General features: G+C 38.5%; 1 protein-coding gene and 1 long non-coding RNA gene across 3 annotated transcripts in view; one reads left to right on the top strand and one right to left on the bottom strand.

Moving 5' to 3' along the window:
- The window catches only part of Pnisr (PNN interacting serine and arginine rich protein), a 27,787-nt gene extending 4,830 nt beyond the window's left edge, over nt 1–22,957 (bottom strand). Inside the window, exons 1-9 of one of the 2 annotated variants that reach the window (XM_059254055.1) lie at nt 22,828–22,957; nt 15,359–15,457; nt 12,811–12,999; nt 10,872–11,095; nt 8,976–9,147; nt 7,556–7,746; nt 4,769–4,906; nt 889–988; nt 66–119 (exon numbers count right to left, since the gene is read on the bottom strand). In XM_059254055.1, coding sequence (XP_059110038.1) covers nt 66–119; nt 889–988; nt 4,769–4,906; nt 7,556–7,746; nt 8,976–9,147; nt 10,872–11,095; nt 12,811–12,999; nt 15,359–15,446 — 1,156 coding nt within the window. In that variant the 5' untranslated portion in view covers nt 15,447–15,457; nt 22,828–22,957. Of the gene's footprint in view, nt 1–65; nt 120–888; nt 989–4,768; nt 4,907–7,555; nt 7,747–8,975; nt 9,148–10,871; nt 11,096–12,810; nt 13,000–15,358; nt 15,458–22,827 lie in introns of those variants that run through there. The other variant, XM_059254056.1, reaches the window with a different exon arrangement.
- LOC131903468 (uncharacterized) overlaps nt 22,492–25,485 on the top strand; it is a 24,302-nt gene continuing 21,308 nt past the window's right edge. The window contains exon 1 of the long non-coding RNA XR_009377521.1: nt 22,492–23,553. This is a non-coding gene — a long non-coding RNA (uncharacterized LOC131903468). The remainder of the gene's footprint in view (nt 23,554–25,485) is intronic.

The following is a 25,485-nucleotide window of genomic DNA, read 5'->3' as shown; positions in this document are numbered from 1 at the left end:
CAAGTAGAAAGACAAGGTCAGTCAGTCTCCCTCTAGCCCTCTCACACGCACACAGAGACACTTACCGAGGCCAGTGAGGGAGGCCAGTGCACTGGACTGTGCCAGCTGTTTTGCAGGAGCTTTGTATCACATCAACAACAGGAACAACATGTTAACACAAATAGCCACGATTTCATAGTCATGAGAGTCTACGGTATTGTTAAATCTACTACTATCGCTGCTTTTTGGGGAGAGAAGAAACATTAAAAACATAACATTCATTTTAAACCAGTAGCATGTCTGGCTTTGAAATTACAATTCTGATGTGAGCTGAAATTGGCTTACGATGAGGAAAAAGGTTGGTAAGTATATCTGTATTTCTTTCTATGACATATGGCACATAATTTATTTTCTGTATGTTTTTCAAGTGTTACTAAAATCATATGGGAAAATGGTTGCCACTTGTGTCATAAGAATTTTAACTGATGAAACTGAAAACTCTGAAGGTCTGATGTAATTCAAAATTCATTTAAAATGTATAGAAGTCATATATCTGTATCTATCTATCTATCTATCTATCTATCTATATATCAATTATCACGGTATCTATTTTTAAAAAACAAAAACAGCCTCAGGTGAAATCAACTGACCATGAGGAATTGTCTGTACTGTGTTTTAAAGCTCTACAGGATGAATGCTATCTGTGCTTAGGTAGGTCAGACAAAACAAAGTACTTCTAGAGATCCAACATGGTATCTACAAACTGAATCTTTCCCAAAGAGTTAACACATGCAAGGAGAGAATATTTAAGTATCTGAAGGAAATCCAGAGGACAACAAAAAAGTCCAAAATAACCAATGAAATCAAAATTCCCCTACAAAACCAAAACTAAGAACACCCACAATGTACCTTTCGTTGCTTTCCGGTGTGCATCTTTGGCTACATAATAAATTTCTTCATCTGTGACGTCCAGAAGAATTTCAGTTAGAAGCATCTTTGTCAGCAACATCTAAAGAATATTTTATATAGTGTTTCCAATTTAATTTTAACACATTTGATTATTTTCACAATAATTAAAATGAAAAGCCTTTTTAATTAAGATATTTTAAGATCAGATCAATCATTACTAAGAATAAATAGAGTATCTTGAAAAACATTAAAACTTGAAAAAGAACTTCAAAGTCATAGGTATCAAAGAATGACTATCCACTTGTGCTTGGTGTACTGGGGCACACCTGTGATCTCAGCAGTAGAGACAAAAGCTAAGACGAAAGGATTGTGAGCTATGGCATGGGCCACACAGCAAGACCTTACTTCTAAAATAATCCTAATGATAATAAATAAAAGCTATAAACTTATCTGAATTCTTTTGCTAGGGACAAAAAGTTAAAGTGTGTATTAAGGGAAATTTCTGTGGCTGGGAAGATGGCTCAGTGGATAGAGTACTTACTGTGGAAGCATGGGGCTTGAGTTTGGATCCCCAGCATCCACATAAAAAGCCAGGCATGGTAGCATGCACCTGTAATACTGGCTCTAAGAAGTCTGAGACAGGAGGGGTCCTGGGGATTCACTGACCAAGAAGTCTAACCTACTGGTGCCAGGTTCAGTGAGAACTTGTCTCAAAAATAATTAACTAAATAATAAGACAGAGAGCATTAGGGACACACACCATAAACCTCTGGCTTCCACATATGCATGCATGGGCACCTGCATACACACATGCACACACACCACTCCCCAAACACATGTGCATACATACACATGCACACACACACAGACACAAATGTCCATAGGAGTTTTAAGTTGAAAGGAGTAGCCTTACAATATTGGTAAGAATTACAATACTATTTTCTTAAATCACATTTCAAGGTTAAACTAAAATTCTGTGGGGTAAGGTAAGAAAAAAACAAAAAACAAAACCAAAGAACAATGGTACTCTACTTGGCCAGATGGAGTCCTTTCATTCTAATATACTCTTAAACTGTAACAATATCCCAACGTATTATAAAATAGAAAGCACAGTATATTTGAGTAAGAGATGGACTGTAGCTATGGTTTGACTATTGACAACTATTTCAAATGCAGACTCGTCAGTCCTCAGACTTTCTGTGCCCATGATCACTCACTTACAGAAATGAAAGTAGACTGAATTACCATGTTCCAGAGATCACGGGAAAGTCCCAATCTTACCAAGTGATATGATAATACTTCAGAGATAAGAAAAGGCTTTAAGAATTCTCACCCACACACAAAAGAAGTTTTGACTCTGCTCAATCCCTGCAGTGGTTTAAATGAGAATGGCCCCCATAGGCTCATATATTTGAATGCTTGGTACCCAGTCAATGGGACTGTTTGGGAAGGAATATAAGGTGTGGCCTTTCTGGAGGAGGTGTGTCACTGGTGGGATGCATCTTAGAGGTTTCAAAAGTCCCCCCACTATCCCCAGTTAACTCTCTGCCTAATGCTCATGGATCAAGATATAAGCACTCAGCTACTGCTCCAGCACCATGCCTTCTTGCCACCATGCTCCCCACCATAATGGACTCTAATCCTCTGAAACTGTATGTCCCCAATAAACTTTCTTTTTGTTGGCTTGGTCACGGTGTCTTATCACAGCAATAGAAAAGTAACTAAGATAATTCCCTATTGCTTCCTAGACCATATATTCTATTAATCACTCTCACCATTTCCATTAAAAAAAAAAACTAGAAAAAAATAAATCAATAAATGTTCTCAAGCCTCATATCTTATATAAACTAAATTATTTTTAAAATTATTTTATTTGTTAGTGTGTGATTGTGTTAGGTGCTGTGGGATGGTCTTTCTGTACGCTGTGAATATGTGTTGCTCTTATTGGTTGATAAAGCAAGCTGCTTTGGTCTATGGCAAGGCAAGATAGAGCCAGGTGGGAAATCCAAGCAGAGATACAGGGAGAAAGAAGAGCAGAGTGGGGAGACACCAGATAGCCACCGAGGAAGCAAGACATGTAAAAATTAAGGTAACATGCCACCAACCACGTGGCTAAACATAGATAAGAATTATGGGTTAAGTGTAAGAGCTAGTGTAAGAGCTAATTAGCAATAAGCCTGAGCAATAGGCCAAACGGTTTGTAATTAATATTAAGCCTCTGAGTGATTATTTTAAAAGCAGCTGTGGGACCAGGCGAGACAGATAAACCTCCATTTACAGTTAGGCACATGTGCAGAGGTCAGAAGACAATTTTTGGAATCAGTTCTCTTCTTCAACCATGAGTTCTAAGGACCTGCATGACTGCATTTTTATCCACTGAGCCAACTTGCTGACCCAGTTAAGTATTATTTAATTATATTGCCATTATTAATATAGATTTGAAATAGACTTGATAATGGATAACCATTATCAAGGTTAGGGGGCTCTTCCCTGGAGAAGATCTTTTTTCCTACTCTCAGCATTTCTTGGTTGCATGTAGTTCTTTGTCTAAGATTGAGGTCCTCTAAGCTTTCCCATTTCGATGTTACCATGTCTACTGGTGTTATCCTTGTTCAGGTCTTGCTTAGGTACCCATGTTGACTAGACGTCATGGGTACAGCCTGTCTGACACAGCAAACTTCCTGTTCCTCTGGCTCTTTTTTTTTTTTTTTTTTTTTTAAATTTATTTATTCATCATGTATACAGAAGAGGGCGCCAGATCTCATTACAGATGGCTGTGAGCCACCATGTGGTTGCTGGGAATTGAACTCAGGACCTCTGGAAGTGCAGTCAGTGCTCTTAACCTCTGAGCCATCTCTCCAGCCCTCCTCTGGCTCTTACAATCATTCTTTCCCCTTTTCCACAATGATTCCTGAGCCATAGGTGCAGGAACTGTGTTGCAGGTCTATCAGCTGTGACTAAGCATCACACAACCTGTGGTTCTCTATTTTGTTAAGTTTTGGGCTCTATCTGTTGCGAAGAGAAGTTTCTTTGATTAGGGGTGAGAACTACACTTATCTGCGGATGTACGGAAACTTATTTAGAATGTTGTTAGGGGTTATGTTGGTTTAGTAAAGTGGCACTTGTAGGTTCCTCCAAGATCCATGACTTCACTAGCCCCAGGTAGCTGGCTAGGTTTCCAGTACCAGGCATGTTTCCCTCTTGCTGAGTGGGCCCTAAGTCCAATGAGAGAGTTGGTTGCCACCAAGGTATTTATGCCACCACTACGCCACTAGGATTTCTGTGTCATGTCACTGTTGTCGTGTCATAGCTGGGTAGAGCACTGGTGGCTTCCCTCCCTTGGAAGCTTGCATGGCCTTTTAGTACCACGAAAGTTAGTCTTCAGAGAGGAGGCTTTCAAGTCAGATCCAGTGCAGGTCCTCTGAGCATTGTTCAAATTGGTTATCCAATACCACATGGTTAGCGCTGAGGTCACATACATACAGGTAACACTATTAGGACTAAGCTGTTGTATTACACACTTAGGAGAGTGTGTGTGTGTGTGTGTGTGTGTGTGTGTCAACAATTAAGAAAAAAAAGGCCATGAATTTGAAAGCAAAGGAAGTATACATAGGAGGGACTGGAGGAAGGAAAGGGGGAAAGGATATGATTATAATTTCAAAAATACTTATAAAAAAGACATAGTTAATAACTATAGTCTGGTTTTATACTTCATGTATTACACAGATTTTTAGAGGGTGGGAGAGGTACTGGGGAGCATTATCAGCATTCTTTACACATCTACACCTGAATAAACACTTCACAACCGCTTCAGAGTTCTCAGTTTCAACAGCCACTTAACAGTTTAAAACAACTGTACATTAAGAAACACAGCACTTACCATCTGATACTCCTTCTCTTCTTCCGTCATCTCCGGCTCGCTGTGCTCTTCTTGGGGAGCTGGAGATGGACTTCTGGTAACTTTTCCACTACTCACAGCCTCAGTGTTTTCAGCATCTTCATCTTCTTCATCACTATCCTATGGAACCAGCAGGGAGCACCGATTTTTCACCACAGTAGAAAGTTGAGGAAACAAGTATTAAGAGCAACTGCTTCCTAAATTAGTTTTTGCTCTTCTTTTGGTGTTGGCTTCAAAGATGGTAAGCATATAGTCTATTGCTGAACTTTACCTTCAACCTCTTTAAATTACATCAATTGTTCTTACTATATATTTCAGACAATTTTTTTCAACTTTTTTTTCCTTGAGAAACCAGCTTCATTCAGACTCATGACCCAGCCTCATCCCCTGGGAATACTGAGACCACAGTATATGCCACCATATCAAGTTCTAATTTGTACTATTTCACTTAGTAATTGAAAGTGTAACCTAGGGGGTAAGATTATAAAAAGTTTAGGTTTTGTTGCTATTGTTTTTTTCCAGACAGGGTGTCTCTGCATATCCCTGACTGTAGACCAGGCTGGCCTTGAACTCAGAGATCCACCTGCCTCTACCAGCTGTCTGCTGGGATTAAAGGTGTGTCCCACCATGCTTAGCCATAAAAAGGTTTATGAAAAGCAGTTACTTTTTCATTTCAACTTTTTTCTCTATTACGAATTTTGTTCTATTTTGTAAATAATAAGGAATGCATCATATGCACAGATGACTGATTCAGCGAATGCCTTCCTGAAACAAATGGCTGGTAGAACTTTGGATAAATGGACCACAGTTTAATTTTTACAGTATTATATAGTTAACTAATTTTCTATTACTTAACATGATTTAATAATAATAAATCTCTGGCCAGATCTAAAAATCTCAGCTTGCTGTGCCTGAAACTAAGTTCTCTCTTTCTTTATTACAAAAAAAAATTTTTTAACCTTCATTTTTATTCTATGTGTACAGATGTTCTGTCTTGTGCATCATATGTCCATAGAGGCCAGAAGAAGGCATTGGATCTCTTGGGGTTGAAGTTATAGATGGTTAAGCTGTCATGTGGATCCAACTCAGGTTTCCTGGAAGAGCAACCAGTGCTCTTAACCACTAAGTCACTACTCCAACCTCCCTAAATTACGTCTTTTTGACTACATACTGGACAGATAGATAAGAAATTAGGTTTGCCGGGCGGTGGTGCACACCTTTAATCCCAGCACTCGGGAGGCAGAGCCAGGGGGATCTCTGAGACTTCGAGGCCAGCCTGGTCCACAGAGCGAGATCCAGGATAGGCACCAAAACTACACAGAGAAACCCTGTCTCGAAAAACCAAAAGAAGCAGATGATCATCTAAATACTACCATGTGTAGAATACTGGAACCAGGGGACAAATATATGCAACACAAACCCAACATATTTAGGAAAACAGAAGAAAACACAATCTCTAAAACAGTGGTTCGATTCATAACAGTAGCAAAATTACAGTTATGAAGTAGCGACAAAACTAATTTTATTGTTGGGGTCACCCCAACATGAGGAGTTATTAAAGGTCACAGCATTAGAAAGGTTGAGAACCTCTACTCTAAACAAAAGCTTACGCTTAAATAAACAATCAAACCAAAACTAACCAACCAACTGAGTACCCTAGAGGTCAACTATTTTTATACAGGGTTAATTTTCTCCCTTTCCTGATGTTTCTTGTTTTCATTACATACAGAACAAAAGCTTTGGCATAAGTCTTTTGAGAAAAATTAATTTTACGTTTATAAGCAAAACAAATGTAGAGCACAATGTACTCCTACTGTACTTAATTTCTGAGGCAGTTATCAGCCTTGAAATGACAGCTCATTTCCTAAGATATACAGTGGTCACGGACTTGGCTATCATACCAGGTAACATCACTACAGAACAGAAAAATTCCTAAACCACTCATGCCACATAACTGAAGAACAAATATTAAAAGGATTTAAAGCCTTTTAACTGTCAATGCTTGTACCAAAAAGAATGAAAACTACTAAAGCCTCAGTTAAAAGTATGTATTTAGACCAGGATTGGTGGCACAGTCTTTAATCCCAGCATGCACTCGGGAAGCGGAGGCAGAAGGATCTCTGTGAGTTCAGGGCCAGCCTAGTCTACAAAGCAAGTTCCAGGACAGCCAGAAAAATGCTGTCTTGAAAAATTAAAACAAAACCAAACAAAAAAGAAGTATGTATTAAATATCTACCTAAATTGTCAGTTAAACATATGCATTAAAAAGCTATTGAAAGGTAAATTCATTTCTCTATGCTATTTAACACTGTTTTGTTTTGTATGACCCCGTTAGGGAGCTGGCTGCACCTTAATAAAAATATAGAGTTGTACATTAACATAAAAACTAACCAGAATTATGGAGTATCTTTACAGGATAAACTTTTTTAAACTTATTGCCTCCTCCCTTTTTTCTTCCACCTACCCTCAATAACACACACATAAAAATATAAATCCCACTAGACATAGTGGCACACACATATAATCCTTGCACTTGGGAAACTGAAGGACAGTGAGTTCAACAGCAGCCTGAGGAAGTGTTTGAGGCCACCCTGGGCCAAAAAACAAGATCCTATCTCAGTGAAACAAACACAAAACAACATCCACAACAAACCCCAAACCTCAATATACTTACCCCAAGGACTCTCAAGAAAATACGTATTTTTCTGTAGGCCTCAAGCTACTTTTCAGAAGGACAAAATTATTAGTTTCATGTCAAGATCTACTTACAAATTTACTTCTCTGGGGTAAACGAGGGCCATCTCCCCCTTCAGCATCTTCTGTGGCCTTTTTTTCTTTTTTTGACAATTGTGAACGCTGCTGTTCCATTCTTTCTTTCTCTAATTTCTTCTGTTTTTCACGTTCCATTTTCTCAAGGCCTTCACGAATCCAGGCTGGAAGAGTCCTGCGTTTTACTGCATCTATTTCATACAAGAGAAAAAATTCACAAGTCAGTTAAGTAAAAATCTTAATCATCAAAGTTTTGAGCTTCTATCACTGCCATGAGTAAAAGTCAAAATGCCTTTAGTGTTGTGCTTTAAAAGCCATTCCTTTGAACAGCAGGAGGGCAATAGAGTGCATTAAAGTGTCACCTCATTTAATGCACACAAAGCCCTGAGATCACTACTATTGTTCAACCTCTTTCCTAGGTGAGGAACTGAAGTTCAATGAGATAAAATGATGTGCTTGCTCAGGGCTAAAAAGCCAGTGATGTGGGCTAATTCAGACTCAAATTTAAACTGCTTCCTTAAATATGACAACAGAGCAGAGTCAAACAAAAGCACAGTTCATTTTCTTTTTTTAAAAAAAAGATTTATTATGTATACATTGTTCTGTCTGCATGTATGACTGCAGGCCAGAAGAGGGCATTAGATCTCATTACAGATGGTTGTGAGCCACCATGTGGTTGCTGGGAATTGAACTCAGGACCTCTGGAAGAGAATCCAGTGCTCTTAACCACTGAGCCATCTCTCCAGCCCGCACAGTTCATTTTTATACTAAGAATTCATCTAGGGACATACATGCAGATAGAGCACTCATACCTAAAAAAAGAAAGAAAGAAAAATACATAAATAAATTAAAAAAAAAAAAGAATTCATCTAGTTAAAATAAAAAAGCAGTAAGTTAGAATCTTCCTAAGGTGTTAAAAGGTCTATTTCCTGGCCCATTAAATGGTAGGTGATTTGAAACTTTCAAAATAAAATGCGGACTAAATATGTAACTTGTCATTACTAGCTTGAATAGCATTTAAAAACTGATTCGTTGTTGTTGTTAAGGTACTCATGGGAAGTAAATAATTAAAGGAAACCAATGTGACAGAAGTGTATCCATAACTAAGACTGGAAGGAGACCCAAGGCAGAGAACACTGAACTATCAACACTGAAGATGCTATGGTTATCAAAAATCTACATTTTATCACAAACTACTATTTCAGGCAAATAATCTGAAAAAAAAATATGCAATACCTTTTACATTTAGATCAGTATCTCTTTTTAAGATTCAGTGACTATAAAATGATAGGGTTTTAAAATATCATTATTTCTACCACATCAAAGAGGTGCTAGAACACCTTAGGAAACCAAAACATGGTTTTTACAGTAATAAGAATATCATGCTAATGTGGTTCATGGAACATATTTAAATAGCTACCAATTTGTGGAGGCTCCTGCTTCACAGGAAGTGCAATTGGTGAACGCTGCCGGTCCCTGAATGATGGTGGCCGCTCTCTTCGATTCTGGGCAGGTGCTGGAGGTCCTGGAGGTCCTGGTTGCCAATAAGGAGGATGAAATCCACCTTGCGGTGGACCAAAAGCAGCCCCATGCTGAAAGAGTATTGCATTTTAATTTTCTTCAATTTAGTACATATACCCTCTGGGACACACGTGTGTTATGAAATGGGACAGTAGAAATCCATGTGTGCAGCAAATCCAATAATTCCATGGTTCTAACATCCAGCAGTATTTCTGTAGCCCCAAGAACCTAGGCTTATTTTTCTGAAGAAAGATAAGGATTTTTCTGCCTAGGCAAATACAAATAGCATTCTATAACCCAGATGATAGTTTATTTAACAACTATAGAAAGGCACATACACATATATAGTTATATATGTATATGAATCTTTTCACACTAAATTCAGTCATAAACCCTAACATTACGAAGACATCAAAAATTCTCCTCTCTCTCTCTCTCTCTCTCTCTCTCTCTCTCTCTCTCTCTCTCTCTCTCTCTCAAGAAAGGCTCTCGCTATATAGCCCTGGCTAGCTTTGAACTTGCTATGTGTCCAAGGCTAACCTGAAACTCAAGAGCCTCACAGGTGCTGGGGTGACAGGAGGTACCACCACACTTTTTATTTAGCCAAAAGCTACATAGAGAACAATTCTGTTGTCAGTTTTAACTTCCCACTGCTAGTGGGTTCTAAAGTGGTACAGAATTTATTTCTTTACAACCCCAAATCACACTGAATTAACTGCTATGGTAAAAGTTTGTTTTGAAAATCCGCTCCTTTTAGAAGCCTTTTATGAGACAGCTGCCAACAGGTTCTTTCCCTTATTCACACGGGCTTCATCGGACTAAACTAGGGTGAGAATGGGGCTCCTTGTCACTACATCCCTTCATAACAGAGCAATAACTGTCACAGGTGAATTCCACGTGTGAGTACAGAACAATCTAACCATGCATTAATGAGAGGACTACCATCTCAAGATGAACATATTATCAAATTCACCTTACAATTAATGCTTAAATATGCAATTTCTAAACATTTTAAATTATGACAGTTTAGTGCATAAAGACAACTATAATTAGTTTTTTCACAATAACATCTAGATTTTTGTTTGTTTTCTTGAGATAAGGTTTCTTTGTGTAGCCCTGGCTGTCTTGGAACTAGTTCTGTAGACCAGGCTGGCCTTGAACTAACATGAGATCACCTGCCTCTGCCTCCCAAGTGCTGGTATTAAAGGTGTATGTACACCGCCACTTCCTGATGACATCCAGATTTTTAAGGGTAGACCCTAGCAAAGCAGATTAAGAAAATAAAGCCCATACAATAACACTATTCTCCATAGAGTTCTATGTCCCTAGGAATGAGCTAAATGTCACCAAAAAAGCCATGAACAATTCCATTAATATGTTGTATAAGAATGAAAAAAAAAATCACTGAAAAAAACAGTAATAATTCTACATAGAAGGTATGGCAGTTAGGAATAGTCAATGTGTTTTTGTCTTACTCATAATCTATTATTAACATATAATGTATTCACCTATAATATTTAAACATATCACACTGAAACTGGAAAACAAGACATATAACTATTTGCACTTATACATTTTTCACTTTATCTTAATTTTTTTCCCTGTTTGTACCATTTTCCTAATCAACTGAAAATATAATGATTTTAATAAATGTTGATAAATTTTCTGACACTGTTTATGTGCTTATTTGTACAATCCTGAAAATGACACACATCTTAGAAATTCTTGACGAGACATTTCCAAAAAATGAGTTACGGGCATGTCTATGATAGTAAAGTAACAAAATATCTTTCACCTGATAGTCAAACTGGTTCACCGGCCCCACTGCAAAATTATCAGGTGGTCCACCAAAGTTGTGATTGTTCTGGTTAAACATATGCCTGTTGTCAGGGGCAAATTCCCCACTGTCCTGACTGTTGCTGTCTTCAGAAGGAGGAACAATGTCCATTGGGCCTGGTGTTGGTGGCATCCATGGCTGATCTGGAGGGGGGTGTGGGGGCTGCTGATGCATTCCCCATTCTATTCAGGATTTAGGCATAAAGACATTCAACAGGGGGTTATAACAAAATCAATACAATTTTTAAGATCTCAAGAAAGCTAGAGAAAGTTAAGACAGACTTTAAAAAGCAACTTATGACATTTTGGCCAAATTCCTTTTGTATTATCTTAAAAATAAGCAATGAATTAAACACTACCTCATACCTAATTCAAATAAGTTAACTCCATTCTAACTTACACTCTAAACAAAATTCCCAAAGTTATTATTTTGTTTTTATATTTTGAGACAAGAATCTTGCTATGCAAACCAAGCTAACCTGGAACTTTCTCCACAGAAATTTTCAACCATGAGCCCCTTCTGCCTCTGCCTCTCCAGTGCTGGGATTACAGGCATTCGAGAGAGACCACACTCAGCTCCAAAAAGTATTTTTAACAAATTTAACAAATTCCAAAGCAACTCTTGGATGAAGTGCTCCAATGGCAACAACATAAAAATATCACTTTAAATTTATATTATTCCTTTTTCATGAATACATCATTTATCCTCACAACAACCCTGTGAGGTAGGGAAAAATTCTAGTATTCTGTTTCAGAAGGGGAAACTGAGGCACGCAGAGGTTAATAAGTACCTTAGCGTCACAAAACAAACAAACAAACAAACAAACAAAAAACCCAATAAGGTCAAACTAAATATAGCAGGAATGAAAGGAAAACCAGTGATACCAGGATGAGTAAACTTCAACTTGAGAACTAAATAAAATATTTTCAAAACTGGGAAAATTTAGCATTCTAGAAGACAAAAATCAACCATTTCACAATATCAAAGATGAGAATATTTGTTTCTCTTTTAAAAATATTTAAAATATATCCTATGTTTTCTATTCTCATCAATAATAACAGAAATAATAAATAAGGGGCCAGTAGTTAAGAGCACTGGCTGTTCTTCCAGAGGACCTGGGTTCAATTCCAAGCACCCACACGGCAGCTCATAACTGTCTGTAATTGCACTTTCAAGGGATCTAGTACCCTCATACAGACATACTTGCAGGCAAAACACCAATACACATAAAAAAAATACATTTTAAAAATTAATAAATAATAGCAAACGGAGGCTATGACTTCCTCAGCAGGATATCCAAGTGTGAAATCTCTATAGATAGTGTGACGTGATTATTAAAAATATTAACGCAATCACAGAAAACTGAATTAGCATTAAGGAATCTAAATTATACTGTGAAGCTTAAAAATAAATAAAAATCAAACAGCCAAGAACGTATGGAAAACCAGCACTATCTGAAAAAGGGGAGGAGAAAAGGTGGGTGGTAACAGGAGCACAGCATATCTGACAGGCTTGTTTGTCATACAGTGGCACAACTTCTCTTTAATTAGAGGCTAGACATGCTTTACTCTGCCAGTGCTGCTTCTGAAAAGGCCAGAGGTTGCAACAGAGAGACAAAGAGTGCTCTCTTTTCCCTAGATGCCAAGTGAGGTTTCCAGTGTTCCCAGCCCCTGTCAGCCTAGGAATGAAGAACCAAGAAAAAAATCAAACTGAGTGCCACAATGCTAGCAGATTGTGTACAAAATAATTTAACCACAAAAATATCAAAATCAAATCAAGACTGCCTTTTTTTTAAGGAGCATTAATTTCAAGAAGCTATAAAGTAAACATGAAAAATAATGTACTACTAATACTCATTTTAAGACATCCTAAAATTTGGGAAACATAAATAACAAACCTGGTTGCCACATTCTGTTAAAATTTGAATCCCCTTGAAAATTCCCATGATTATTTGGACCAGACTCCATTGGAGGCATATCCTGTCCATTTGGCATCATTCCTGGTGGTTGCTCTACGATGCTTTGCTGTCCTGAAGCTTCTCTTTGTGCAATCCAAGCTTGGGCCAAAGCAGCCCAGTCAATCTGGCCTGAAGTAAATTAACAGAATTTAGCAATCAGAATACAAGAGCTAAAAGAATAGCACTTCTCTGTAAAACAAGCATCTCAATTATTCCATTATTTTTCTTCTTTTCAAGTACATATGTATGTGGTATACAATGATGTCTGTCTACATGTGTATGGGTGTATGTGCATTTGGAGGCCTGATAGTAGTAATCTCTTCCTTTATCTCATCCACACTGTTCTTTGAGGAAGGGTCTCTCAATCAAACCCAGAGTTCCCTGATAAGGCTAGTCTCCATAGCCAGTTGCTTAGTGAGCCCTCCTGCCTTCTGAAGCTGAATTTCAGTAGGAACACTACACACCCAGCATTTAACATAAGTTCCAGTTATCTTGCTTGCACGGCAAGAGTTTAAACTCCTGAACTATCTTCTGGCTCCTTCATTCTCTCTTTCTTCCTCCCTCCCTTTCTTCCCCTTTCTTTTTTCCTCATCTCTGTTCTTCACCTGCTGTGGAATAATCCTCTTGTACACTGTAAAGATTTGTTTAATAAAATGCTGATTGGCCAGTAGCCAGGAAAGAAGTATAGGCAGGGAGACCAAACTAAGGATGCTGAGATGAAGGAGGACAAAGTTGGGGGAGTTGCCAGCTAGACGGAGAATGAGTTGGACAAACAAAATGGGATAGAGGGAAAAGCCACAAGCTTAGGGGCAGCACATAGAAATGGGTTAAGTTGTAAGAGCTAGGTAGCAACAAGCCTGAGCTATTGGCCAATCATTTATAATTTATATTAAGTCTCCAAGTTAGTTATTTGGGAGCAGGCGGTCAGGACAGGAAAACTCCACCTACATTCACACTTCCCCTTTTTAATTATCCCTTATTACAGATATTTAACTATTATACAAAGTTATGCCTACACGATGCTTAGAAAATAATTCATATTCAGACCAAAATACATAGGAGTTTCAAAAAAGGACTCTATAAAAACACTCTTAGCCAGGTGAAATGGCACACATCTTTAATCATAGCACGCCAGAGGCAGAGGCAAGAGGATCTCTGTGATTTCAAGACCAGCCTGGTATACACAGGAAGCTCTAGGACAGCCAGGATTACATAAAGCTTGTCTCAAAAAAACAAAACAATAACCCAATCTTACTATATTTTAATATTACCTCATAGAGAATTTATGACACTCTACCTTAGTTTACAGAGTTTTTAAAAAGAAACAAAGCCTTTTAAAACAATTACAAAAATAACCAAACTCAATTATTTCTTCCTTCAGAATGTTCTATTCTTTCCAGGCTGCCGTTGAGCCTACATATGATGGATTAGTATAACTTTCTATCCCTCTTCTTTCTCACTTTTGTCCTTTTACACTCCTTGCTGTGGACAGAAATACTTCTTCAGCAACTTCAAAATCATCGTTCCTACTATCTTTCAGGTTGTTTTCCTCACTAAAATTCTAAGACCTATCATTAATAACAAAGTAGTTTACTCAGGTTTCAATAAACATTCTCATACATGTAACCTGGATGGATGGAATTAGATAGAACTTGGCTGAGTATATCTTAAACTTCCCAACTCTATAACTGTGATCTAGCAAATCTAGAACTTTTACTAAGAAAAGACTTTGACAACACAAGATTACGTTAACTGTTTTAAGCCTGGAAAGGTATAAACAAGAAAAAAATCCAGAAGTCTTGCTGTTGCTATCATTGTTGGTTCACATTAGAATAAAATCCTACATTAAAATGTTATGTAGCTATTAAAAAAAAAAACAGTCTGGGTATGGTAGACTTGGGAGGTGGAGACAGGAGCAATATGAGTCTGAGGCTAGCCTGAGCTATACAGAACATTCTAGCCCAGTCTGTGCTACATTGTAAGACTGCCTCAAAAAAAGGAAAAAAAAAAAAATCTCCCTAAGGACAGTGTAACGTCAAAAATAAATCACATGATGAAACAAAATTGGCCATAACTAAATTAAATGTTAAATGAGGCTCCTGATGTTTTAATTTTTACCTCTATATTCTTTTTCTTTTTTTTGCAAGGGGGAGAGGGAGATGAGTAAGACAGGGTCTTACTATGTAGCTCAGGCTATCCTGGAACTATATAGTTCAGGCTAGTTTCAAACTCAGACATCTGCCTGTCTCTGTCTCCTGAGTGCTGGGATTAAAGGTGTGCTCCACCACCAACCAGCATAAGACACTATCAGTTTAAAAATGTAAAACTGTCACAAAATTTTCTATCCTTCAAGAAAGCATTCCCAAGAGGAATGCATTCATTACTAAATAGAAGTGATTCAATAAGCCAATCTGAATGCTATCATCTACAGCCTACTCATCTCCAGATGTCCACCCCTACCCGATTCCAAATGTAGTATATTCCTTACTTGGATCTTGCTGGTGCTGAAACGACTGCATCCACTGTTGCTGGTTCAGGGGCCATTGCTGCCAAGGCTGTCCTCCTTGATCCCACATCCTTTACGTTTCTAATTTCAACAAATTAAACACAGTTAAAGCTGGGACTTCTTACATTTTCAAAACTTATACATCAGAAACTGCATGATGATACATTTTACATGAGGAAAGAGCTATAATTCATTCAAAATGTTACCAGAGACAACTAGACTTAGGTTGAAATGCAAGAACAGAAAGCTTTAAGTTAATGCTGGTGTCAGAGTTTGGTTCAAAGTACAGTTCTAATCAGCTATGCTATGCTCAAAGAAGGTATACATATAATTATATAATGTATACATACATAGTTTTCCCAATATCTCTAGAGATCCAATTATTTTAATTATAAAAAGTGATTCATTCAATCACCAAACTCCTTTAAAAGAGTAACAAATACCTGTAGCAGATGAAGCTTGTTCTTGTAATTACAGCCAATAATAATAATAAACACATAGTAGCAAATCTAATATCTGATTAAGAAAACTATAAGTTTATGAGAAATTGGAAATTTAAATTTTTCCAATGTCATTCATATAGATAATATTCACAAGATCTAGTATTATATTCTCCAAAGCACTAAAGAGTCTCACCACAAATGTTTAACTGAGCTTCTAATACAAAAAAACTATAGGCATTAAAGAATGAAATAAATAGTATTAGACATAGTAATCAGACAAAGCTGGAAAGTAAGATAGTTTCTAAGATCTTTTTCTTAACATTTAAACAACATGAAAAAGAAGGCAGTATACTCTAAGTTATGGATATAGGGATGGTGGCTCTTTATACCACTCACTTTTCTGTAAACAAGTCTGAAAACTCATAATGCATATAAATATCTCATATATATCTAATATAATACCTTATCAAACAATGTATAAGCCTGTTCAAGAACCAGGAACAAATTGAGCATGGTAGAACACACCTTTAATCCCAGCATTCAGGAGGCAGAGGAAGGTTGATCTTTGTGAGTTCTAGGCCAGCCAGAGCCACACAGTGAGTTCCTGTCTCAAACCATGTCCCTGCACCCCACCATATACCAGCCTAAAAAAAACTAGTAATAAGGGCTTGAAATAGTTCAGCAGTTAAGAGTGCATACCGATTTTGCAGAGGACCTGTGTTTGGTTCTAGCACCTACATAGAGTGGGCTCACAATCACCTTTTTACTCCAGCTCCCAAGGCTCTAACACTCTGGCCTCCAAGTGCAGCTGGAGTATACACACACACACACACACACACACACACACACACATTAACACATACCTAACACATAATTTAAAAATCTTTAGGGGCTGGAGAGATGGCTCAGCAGCTAAAAGCACTTGCTCTTTCAGAAACCTTGAGTCTGATTCCCAGCGCCCACACAGTAGTTCACAACCATCCCTAATTTCAGTTCCAGAGGATTGAAGCCTTCTTCTGACTTCTATGGGTACCAGGCACACAGATGGTACAGATATGTATGTACATGCAGGTAAAACATCCATACACATAAAATAAAATAAATACATCTTAAAAAAATTAAATAAAAGAACCAGTAACAAAGGCCACCAAGATGGCTCTGTAAGGAGATATACTGCCAGGCCTGACCTCCTGAGTTGGATCCCAGGTACCTGCATGGTGGAAGGAATGAACTCCTGCAAACACACACATGCACAGTTTTCCAAAGCTTTCCTCCCCAAGTTTCAAGACTACTACCAGGAATGGTGTCTGACAGATTTAGATTGAGAAAAATAGATGTGAAATACGGGGTGAGAGAGCACAGATGACAATAAAAGTCCAAGTATCAAGAGCCACTAAAATATTTTTTTAATAATTTATTTTCATTTTGGTGTTTTGCCTACATGTATGTCTATGTGAGGGTGCCGGATCCCCTGGAATCAAAGTTACAGACAGCTGTGAGCTGCCATGTGGGTGCTGGGAATTCAATCTGGGTGCTCTTGAAGAGCAGCCAGTGCTCTTAACCTCCAAAGCAGCCTTCCAGCCCCCCACTAAAATGTTGTAACTAAACCAGAAGAATCCTGATTTAGCTGCTGATGACTACTGAATGAGGTAAAGACGGCCCATCAAATACCTGGGTCTTTTTGGAAGATCCCTTTCAGAGACCCCAACCATGGATGAATATATTCACAGGAAAACTATTTTAAAAAACCTTAGCAAATTTTCTAATTAAATGGACTCTACTGAGCAATTAAAATGAGTAGAGCTTTATACACTGACATGTACTGTATACAAACTCAGTGAGAGAAAATTACAGCACAAAAAATACCACTTGAAGCTTCTTGTTTTTTCCTATTACAGCATGTATATAAGATTCCTAAATTACAAAACCCCTTAAAGGTCAGGGAAGCAGAAAAAAGTTATCAGGGAACTTCCACTTTATACCTTTGTATTCTTGGGATTATTTTATAGTGTGTATAAATGTATAAATTGTAGAAATGTATAAACTTTAAGAGAAAAGGAATCAAAGAGAAGTGACAAGCACAATCCATAATGACTTGTATAGGAAGTTAAAAAAAAAAAAAATCACACAACAGTCACCTGGACAGAAGACAAACTACCTACCTTTGTTCATTTTCTTATAGATTTCGAGTAAATTTGGAAAACTAATCCTAAGGAGATAACTGGCTGGTCATTAAAACGAAACTTTGATTTCCGTTAAAAGTCTATAGAAAGCTAAGTGGTAGTGGCACCTTTAATCCCAGAACTTGGGAGGCAGAGGCAGGTGGATCTATGTGAGTTCGAGGCCAACCTGGTCTACAGAACCAGTTCCAGGACAGACAGGTTTACACAAAGAAACCCTGTCTCAAGAAACCAAGGGGAGTAGGGGGCGGGGGTCTATAGAAAACAGATAAGCAAAAGGAACAGAATTTAGGCACAAACTTGATTAGAAAAATAGAATGAATTAATCAAGCATTACATACTTCTGTATGTTTAAGCTTAACCTAACTTCTTAATATAGACACAATACTGTGGTGAAGCATTCAAGTAATATTTCCTCTTTTCTCAAGAAAAATTCTTGTTTGAACCCAAACAAAATATGAATGTTCAAAACCTTTATTCTGTAAGTATTATTTCATACTACCTTTAACTTACAGAGATTTTTAGACAGTGCAAAAATATAGTTAGCATCACCTTGAACAGTTAACATTTACCAAATCACTACCCACCCCTTATTAAGTACAACACTTAATAAAGGGGTTACTGATTACTTAACAAAAGAGCAAGACTGATTTGATGACAAAGATTCAGAAGCCCTATTCTCTAGTTCCTCATGTTCACCATAAAATCTTTCTACTGAAGAACAAATGCAAAACCTCTAAAACTCCTTACATACAAGAGTCAAAGCACACAGATTATGGTGCCAGGTGTGGTAGACAGCACGAAGGGGCAAAATCTCTAAGTTCAAGGTCAGCCCGGACTTACGTCCATAGCAACTTTCAGGCCAGTTTTGAGACCCTTTCCCACAACCAAACAAAAACCATACATATTTACTTCAGTATCCATGGAGAATTGATTTGGTATCCACAAGGATACCAAAACTTTATTTGCCCAGGTCCCTTATTCAAAGCGGCATTTTCAATACATAAAACAACAATCTGAGTATTCTTAGCATAGATCCATCTTACCAAGTATTTCTGATCTGCAACTGGCTATATCTATAAATATATAACCCACTGACAGAAGGGAAGACTGTATTTTTAATCCACCTTTTTTTTTCTTAAGATAGGCAAAGGCAAGCCAAATACTGCTCAACTATACCTATAGACCGACTAAGTTTTAACAACAGATTTCTATCATGAGAAATGCTAGTCATATATTGGATGGGTAATGATTTGGTAAATGTCAACTGTTCAAGGTGATGCTAACTGTATTTTTGCACTGTCTAAAGATCTCTATAAGTTAAAGGTAGTATGAAATAATACTTATAGAATAAAGGTTTTGAACATTCGTATTTTGTTTGGATTCAAACAATTTTCTTGAGAAAAGAGGAAATATTACTTGAATGCTTCACCACAGTATTGTGACTATATTAAAAGGTTAGGTATTTTACTCATTCATGCATACATGTTACCCACTAAATATATAACTTAACCATGAAAAGTACATTTTAATATTGCTATTTATTTCTTTAATATCACAGTTTGATTTCTAGTGCCTAGAGAATACAGTTAAGAACTTGTCCAGCATATGCAAGGCCTATATATGATCCTCAGCACCCTCACATCCCTCCAACACAAGGAGAAAAAAATTGAGAGCCATGAGATGGCTCAGTAGGTACAGGCACTTCCCACCCAACCTAGAACCCACATGGTGATAGATGAAAACCAATTCCTGCAAGTAGCCCTCTGACCTCATGGTGCATGTGTCCACACATATATGCATAATCATACAAAAATAATAAATGTGACAGTCTTCTTAATGATTGAATCAACTTATTCAGTCTCCTTTTAGACTTTTTTTCACAGACCATCAACTTTTCAAGCTTGGAAAAGTCTGGTTACTGATGATTCATGCAACAAGACTTTGTTGACAATATTTCCCTTCACAAGGTCAAGTTAATTGTGATGTATCTGAAAAACAACTTAATTTTAATAACCAAGGGTTGCATCTGCTCATCAAAAGTGTCACACTGCTGTAAAAACTATCACTGCAGTTATGGACTAACTTGTACTCTTCCCAAAGACAGGCTGAAGTCCTAATCAGTGATATCTGTCCTTTTTTGGAAACCAGGGTCTGCGCAGATACAATAGTCAATTTCGGATGAGGTCATATTTGGGTAGGGTAAGCACTAATCAAATCCCTAGTGAGGGCAGACATAAGCATCCATTCAGAGAATGTCCTGTGCCTATAATGCCAGAGACTGGACAAGTCTACAAGCTAAGGAACACCAAGACAGGTGCCATCAAAAGTCGGAAGCAAGGAAGGCACCTCTTAAACTCTGCGTCCACACGTTTTGCCGTCAGAACCATGGAAGAGTACATTTCAGTTGTTTAAGGTACCTAGTTTGTAGTACTCTGCTACAGTGACTCCCAAATACTAATACAACCAGAACGATCATCATTTAGTCTTTAAATTACTCTCTATTAGAACTGCAAGTGGAAAACAAACAAAAACCAGAGCTGAAGAGGTGGCTCAATGGTCAAAGAAGTGCTGGCTGCTCTTACAGAGGACCCAAGTTCAATCCCAGCACCATGTGGAACAACTTACACTTCCTGAAATTTCAGATTCAGGGAACCCATCATCTTCTGACCTCCACAGGCACCCACACTCATATGCATATACATACGCAGGCACAAACACATACACACATGTATGGCATGCGCACACTTACACACACACACACACACACACACACACACACACAATCAAATAAATCTTAAAAGGAAAAAAATAAAACCTTCAATTGTTTCAAGTTTCCCAAAATGATTTGTTCCAATGATGACCACTAGTATTTACAAAAGTCACTTGCAGACTGTGACAAAAAGATAGATGAGAATTAAAATGTGATATTCTACAGCCATTTATAGCTGGCAATCTTGTAATCTTAGCACTAAGGAGGTACAGAAGCAAATGCAAGAAGATTTTGAGTTGGAGGCTATCCTGGGCTATATACATAGTAAGACCCTGTCCTTGCCCTAAACTGAAATGAAGCAAAGCTCTGTAGTAGCACATGTCTGTAATCTCAACATCTGAGAAGCTGAGGCAGGAGGACTGATGAGCATTCCAGGCCTGTTACTTTGACAGAGTAACAAAGAAACAATAGACCAATCAATCAAATAAAGAATTGGTGGAGAACAGTAGACCTGAAAGATTTAGCAATGGTCAAAAGTAGAATTTGAGTAACTAAATATAGTACTGACACCCAGACATAAAATAATTTTTCTTTAAAAAAAGTATATAATGGCTAGAGAGATGACTCAGCAGCTAAGAGCACTGGCTACTCTTGTAGAGGACCCGGGTTCAATTCCCAGCAGCACATGGCAGCTCACAACCATCTGTAACTCAAGTTCCAGGGAATCTGACTCTCTCTTCAGGCTTCCACAGAGACTCTCTCCACACACATACAGAAAAATAAAATCCTTTTTTTTTTTCTAGTGTTTTAAAAGAGATTTTAACAACTAAGGATATAAGCCATCAGTTAATAATATACCAACATTGTTCCATTAATTCTAACAAAAGTTTCATACAAGTGTATGCTGCTGAGGAAAATATAACAGGTTGGGGTGGTTATATACTATCTATTCAATTTTTCTACAGTTACATTCTAAGGATTAAGCCAGGTGGTGGTGGCCCATACCTTTAATCCCAGCACTCTGGAGGCAGAGGCAGGCGGATCTCTGTGAGTTCAAGGCCAGCCTGGGCTACAGAGAGAGTTCCAGGAAAGGCACAAAGCTACACAGAGAAACCCTGTCTCGAAACCCACCCACCCACCCACCCCCCAAAAATTCTAAGGCTTGGTGTGGTGGTAAATGCCTTTAATCCCCCACCAACATTCCAGAGCAAAGGCAGGTAGACCTCTGTGAGTTCCAAGCCAGCCAGGGCCATAACGTGAGACTCTGTCTCAACCCCTCACCCACCTTCTCCTCCAAAATTCCTAAAAGATCAAGTTTACATGTTTTAAACAGTGCCTCTCAAGAATGTCCTAGAACTCATTTACTATGTCTCCCTTGGTGCTTTAAAAAACCACCCCACAAATAAAATGTGGTTTGGTTTTGCCTTGCTGTACTCAAGAAATTTTATATTATTTTTTTTTTTACTTATGGTCAAGAGGAGAAAATATTAATGAAGTATTAAAGATTTAGAGTGTTAATTTAATCAAGCACAGTCAAAATTTGCTCAGGGCCCAATTTTTTTAGATGACAGTATTATCCGCAAAAGAACGAAACAACTCAAATACAGGATGCTACTTGTCTCCTTTTGTGATGCTTAACACACAACACCCATCCTTGGGTAAAAAAACAAACTAGGCAACAAAATCATACTTTAGTAAGACGCAGCCGCCTTCGACTGCGCCTGCGTAGTCCGATTCGCGGGGTATAAGTTCCAGGTCCCGGCCCCCGCCTCCTCCGCCCCTCTGCGCTCCTTGCCCCTTAACTGTTTTCACTGCGCACGCGCAGTGCTTAACGGCCGGTCTGGAGCCCAACAATTAGTCCCTTGCCTTCTCAAAAACTCTTAGTTCGAAGAAGCGGTCGTGAACACTCTCTTTACACAAAAACACTTATTTTTCGGCGAGAGCGGCGCCCTCATTTACTAGCTCAGGCGGACGCCGGTGCTTTCGGGAATGAGGTTCCGGCGGTCGCGCCAAGCAGCGTACGCAGCCTGCTTAAGTCACGCTACCTTCGCCACACAAACCAAGAGGATTTTAATACTCCGGCGAGGCCTTTTGTGTGAACTGTTCAACGCTTACCCGCTCCGATTCCGGAATACCGCAGTCGCCACCGTTCCTGTAATTCTCTCCAACCCTTTCGATGCTTCTACTTCTTCATGAACAAGACAAGATGGCGCCGGATTGGCGCCACCCGGAAGTGAATAATAACATCCGCTTTCCGTCTGAAGTCATATTTGCCCTCAGCCAGGCTTGTGAGCATGTGATTATACCGGCTTGATGCGCCCGCGCCATTTTTTTTATGGGCAAACCCTCCGCGATTTCTGCGGCTGAATATTCGTATGTTAAGCCTGCGTCGTACCCGCCACATTTTCATCTGTACAGCCAGCACAAAGCCGAGAGAGCCTAGTGTTCCGTACAAACGGCGCCTTGAAGTTCTTAACTTTAGTAAGGAGACCCTCCAAGGGAAAATGTGTTCTCTCCTACGAACATTTATACTCAGGGAAAGATGTTGAATTCGCTTCTCCACTTTTAGACTACGGAGGGGGCCCAAAGTCAAACCCAGTCAACTTGGAACTCATTGTGCCAGCTCCACTTCAGACAAGCTGGCATCAGGCTGGAGCGCCGCGGAGTTCCGCAAGCAGGGAGTTTGCCTAGGTCTCTTTGTTACCCTCCTAACATCGCGCCCCCTCGTGGAACATCCGCTCAGTTCACCTCCGCTCGGCTACTCTTGGGAAAAAGTAACTGGGAAACATAGTTTCTATTGGTCCTCTACACCTCAGCTACAAGGTGGCCTTCAGAAAGGAGGTAAAAGGTGTTTAGGCATGAATAACGTTCATGTATCTAAAATGTCAATTTCCCAACCTAGAAGTTTCGTTACAAAAGAAACAAGAATGCTTAGAAATAGAGTATTTTTAACCTAAATTTTGGAAATGCCTTTCTAGAAATTTCAGTGTGACTGAAGAGAGAGTTGTGAAGCAGAATTCTAGGAAGGAGGGTGTGTCTGCAAAGACTGATTAGAGCTGCAGTAATGTGGAGAAGTTGGAATGTTGCATACTGGTCCATGAGGCTTAATTACACGTTCTGGGCCTAGCTTTGCCCACTGAATAGCCAGTCCTTGCTAACACCTATGTTGGAGCTAACATCCTGTGACTAACAGATAAAAATCTTTTTTTTGGCTGGGTGGTGGTGGCAGCGGCGGCGCACGCCTTTAATCCCAGCACTTGGGAGGCAGAGCCAGGCGGATCTCTGTGAGTTCGAGGCCAACCTGGGCTACCAAAGGCGCAAAGCTACACAGAGAAACCCTGTCTGGAAAAAAAAAAAAAAAAAACCTTTTGGAACCTTTCAACGTAGCTGACTCCTAGCTTCCATCAACCCAAGAACTAAGAATGTTATCAGCTAGCATATAAAAGTGTCTCCCATCTTGTAACTTCCTCGGTGATGTACACACCAATGTATTTTAAGCTTGACTTAATTTATGATTGTCTTTGTTCTTTAAAACTATAAAATGTCACAAAACTACTCCCATGTTATACGTGGAAGTTGGCATAACCCAAATCTCCATTACCTGGGCCATGGTCATTCAAATATGGCTCCACAATAAGCTCTCTCTTATTCCCTTTAAGGTAAGAACTGTGTTTTTTGCATCCACAGAATACACTAAGAATCTAAGCCTTTGAATTGGGAGTTGTGTGCAAGAACAAATTACTGTAAAAGCAAGACTCTAATTGGTTGAATAAAGAAAATACAGGTAGATGTGAGAATAGGGATGCCCTTTGCAAGAAATTCTGTCATTCTTGAGCGTTTGAAACCTAAGTACCCTGTATTATTAGAATAAAGTCATCCTAGATAAACACCTGCTGGCCTCAAAGTTAGCTTTCAATATGTAATTTGAGGGGCACAGTGAAGAAAACTGCCAACTATCTGGCAATACTATGATGTGAGTTTATGAGGTTAGTACTAGATTCAAAAGGAAAGCTGTAGTTGACTTCGTTTCCACTTAGCATAACTAAGACTCCTCAGTCTTAAAAAAAAAAAAAAAACCAACTTTTTTTTTGTTTTTCCACACAGGGTTTCTCTGTGTAGCCCTGGCTGTCATGGAGCTTACTCTATGTACAAAGTTGGCCTCGAACTCAGAGATCTGCCTGCCCCTGCCTCCCTAGTGTTGAGGTTAAAAGCATGCACCACAACCAACCAGCTGGTCCAATTTAATGTTTTTTTTAAATTCACTTTATGAAACAAAATTAAGACATACCTACAACATACCAGTGGTTACCTATGAGTTAGCTCTGTGATATTTTGTATTTTCCAAGAAACATTCTATTTAGTTGTTTGTTTATTTATTTATTTTGGTTTTTGGAGACAGGGTCTCTATATGTGCCCCTGGCTGTCCTCAAATTCACAGAGATTTACCTGCTCCCAACCCCATCTCTGGAATTAAAATCATGTGTCACCATGCTCAATCTCACAGAGAAACATTCTAACCAGAGAAATAGATTTTTCTCAGTAAATTCTGATTAGATTAGCAAGGCTATCATAAGTTCCTACTCACTATGATCATCTTGTAATTATGTGCTATTTCCCTAGTAAAATTGAAACTAATATTTGGGTGAGAACTTTTGCCCTCCAAGGGCCTACCATATAACTTAACTCACAGAAAATTTTACATGGTTAAGTGATAGAATATTTTGACTAGTGACACCAGTCTAGTGTAAACTAATCATTTTGGACATCCAAATG

The sequence above is a fragment of the Peromyscus eremicus genome, chromosome 2 (genome assembly GCF_949786415.1).
Source record: "Peromyscus eremicus chromosome 2, PerEre_H2_v1, whole genome shotgun sequence".
NCBI classification, from domain to species: Eukaryota; Metazoa; Chordata; class Mammalia; order Rodentia; family Cricetidae; genus Peromyscus; species Peromyscus eremicus.
The sequence above is the reverse complement of the archived record's forward strand: the minus strand, read 5'-3'. Positions and strand labels throughout refer to the sequence as shown.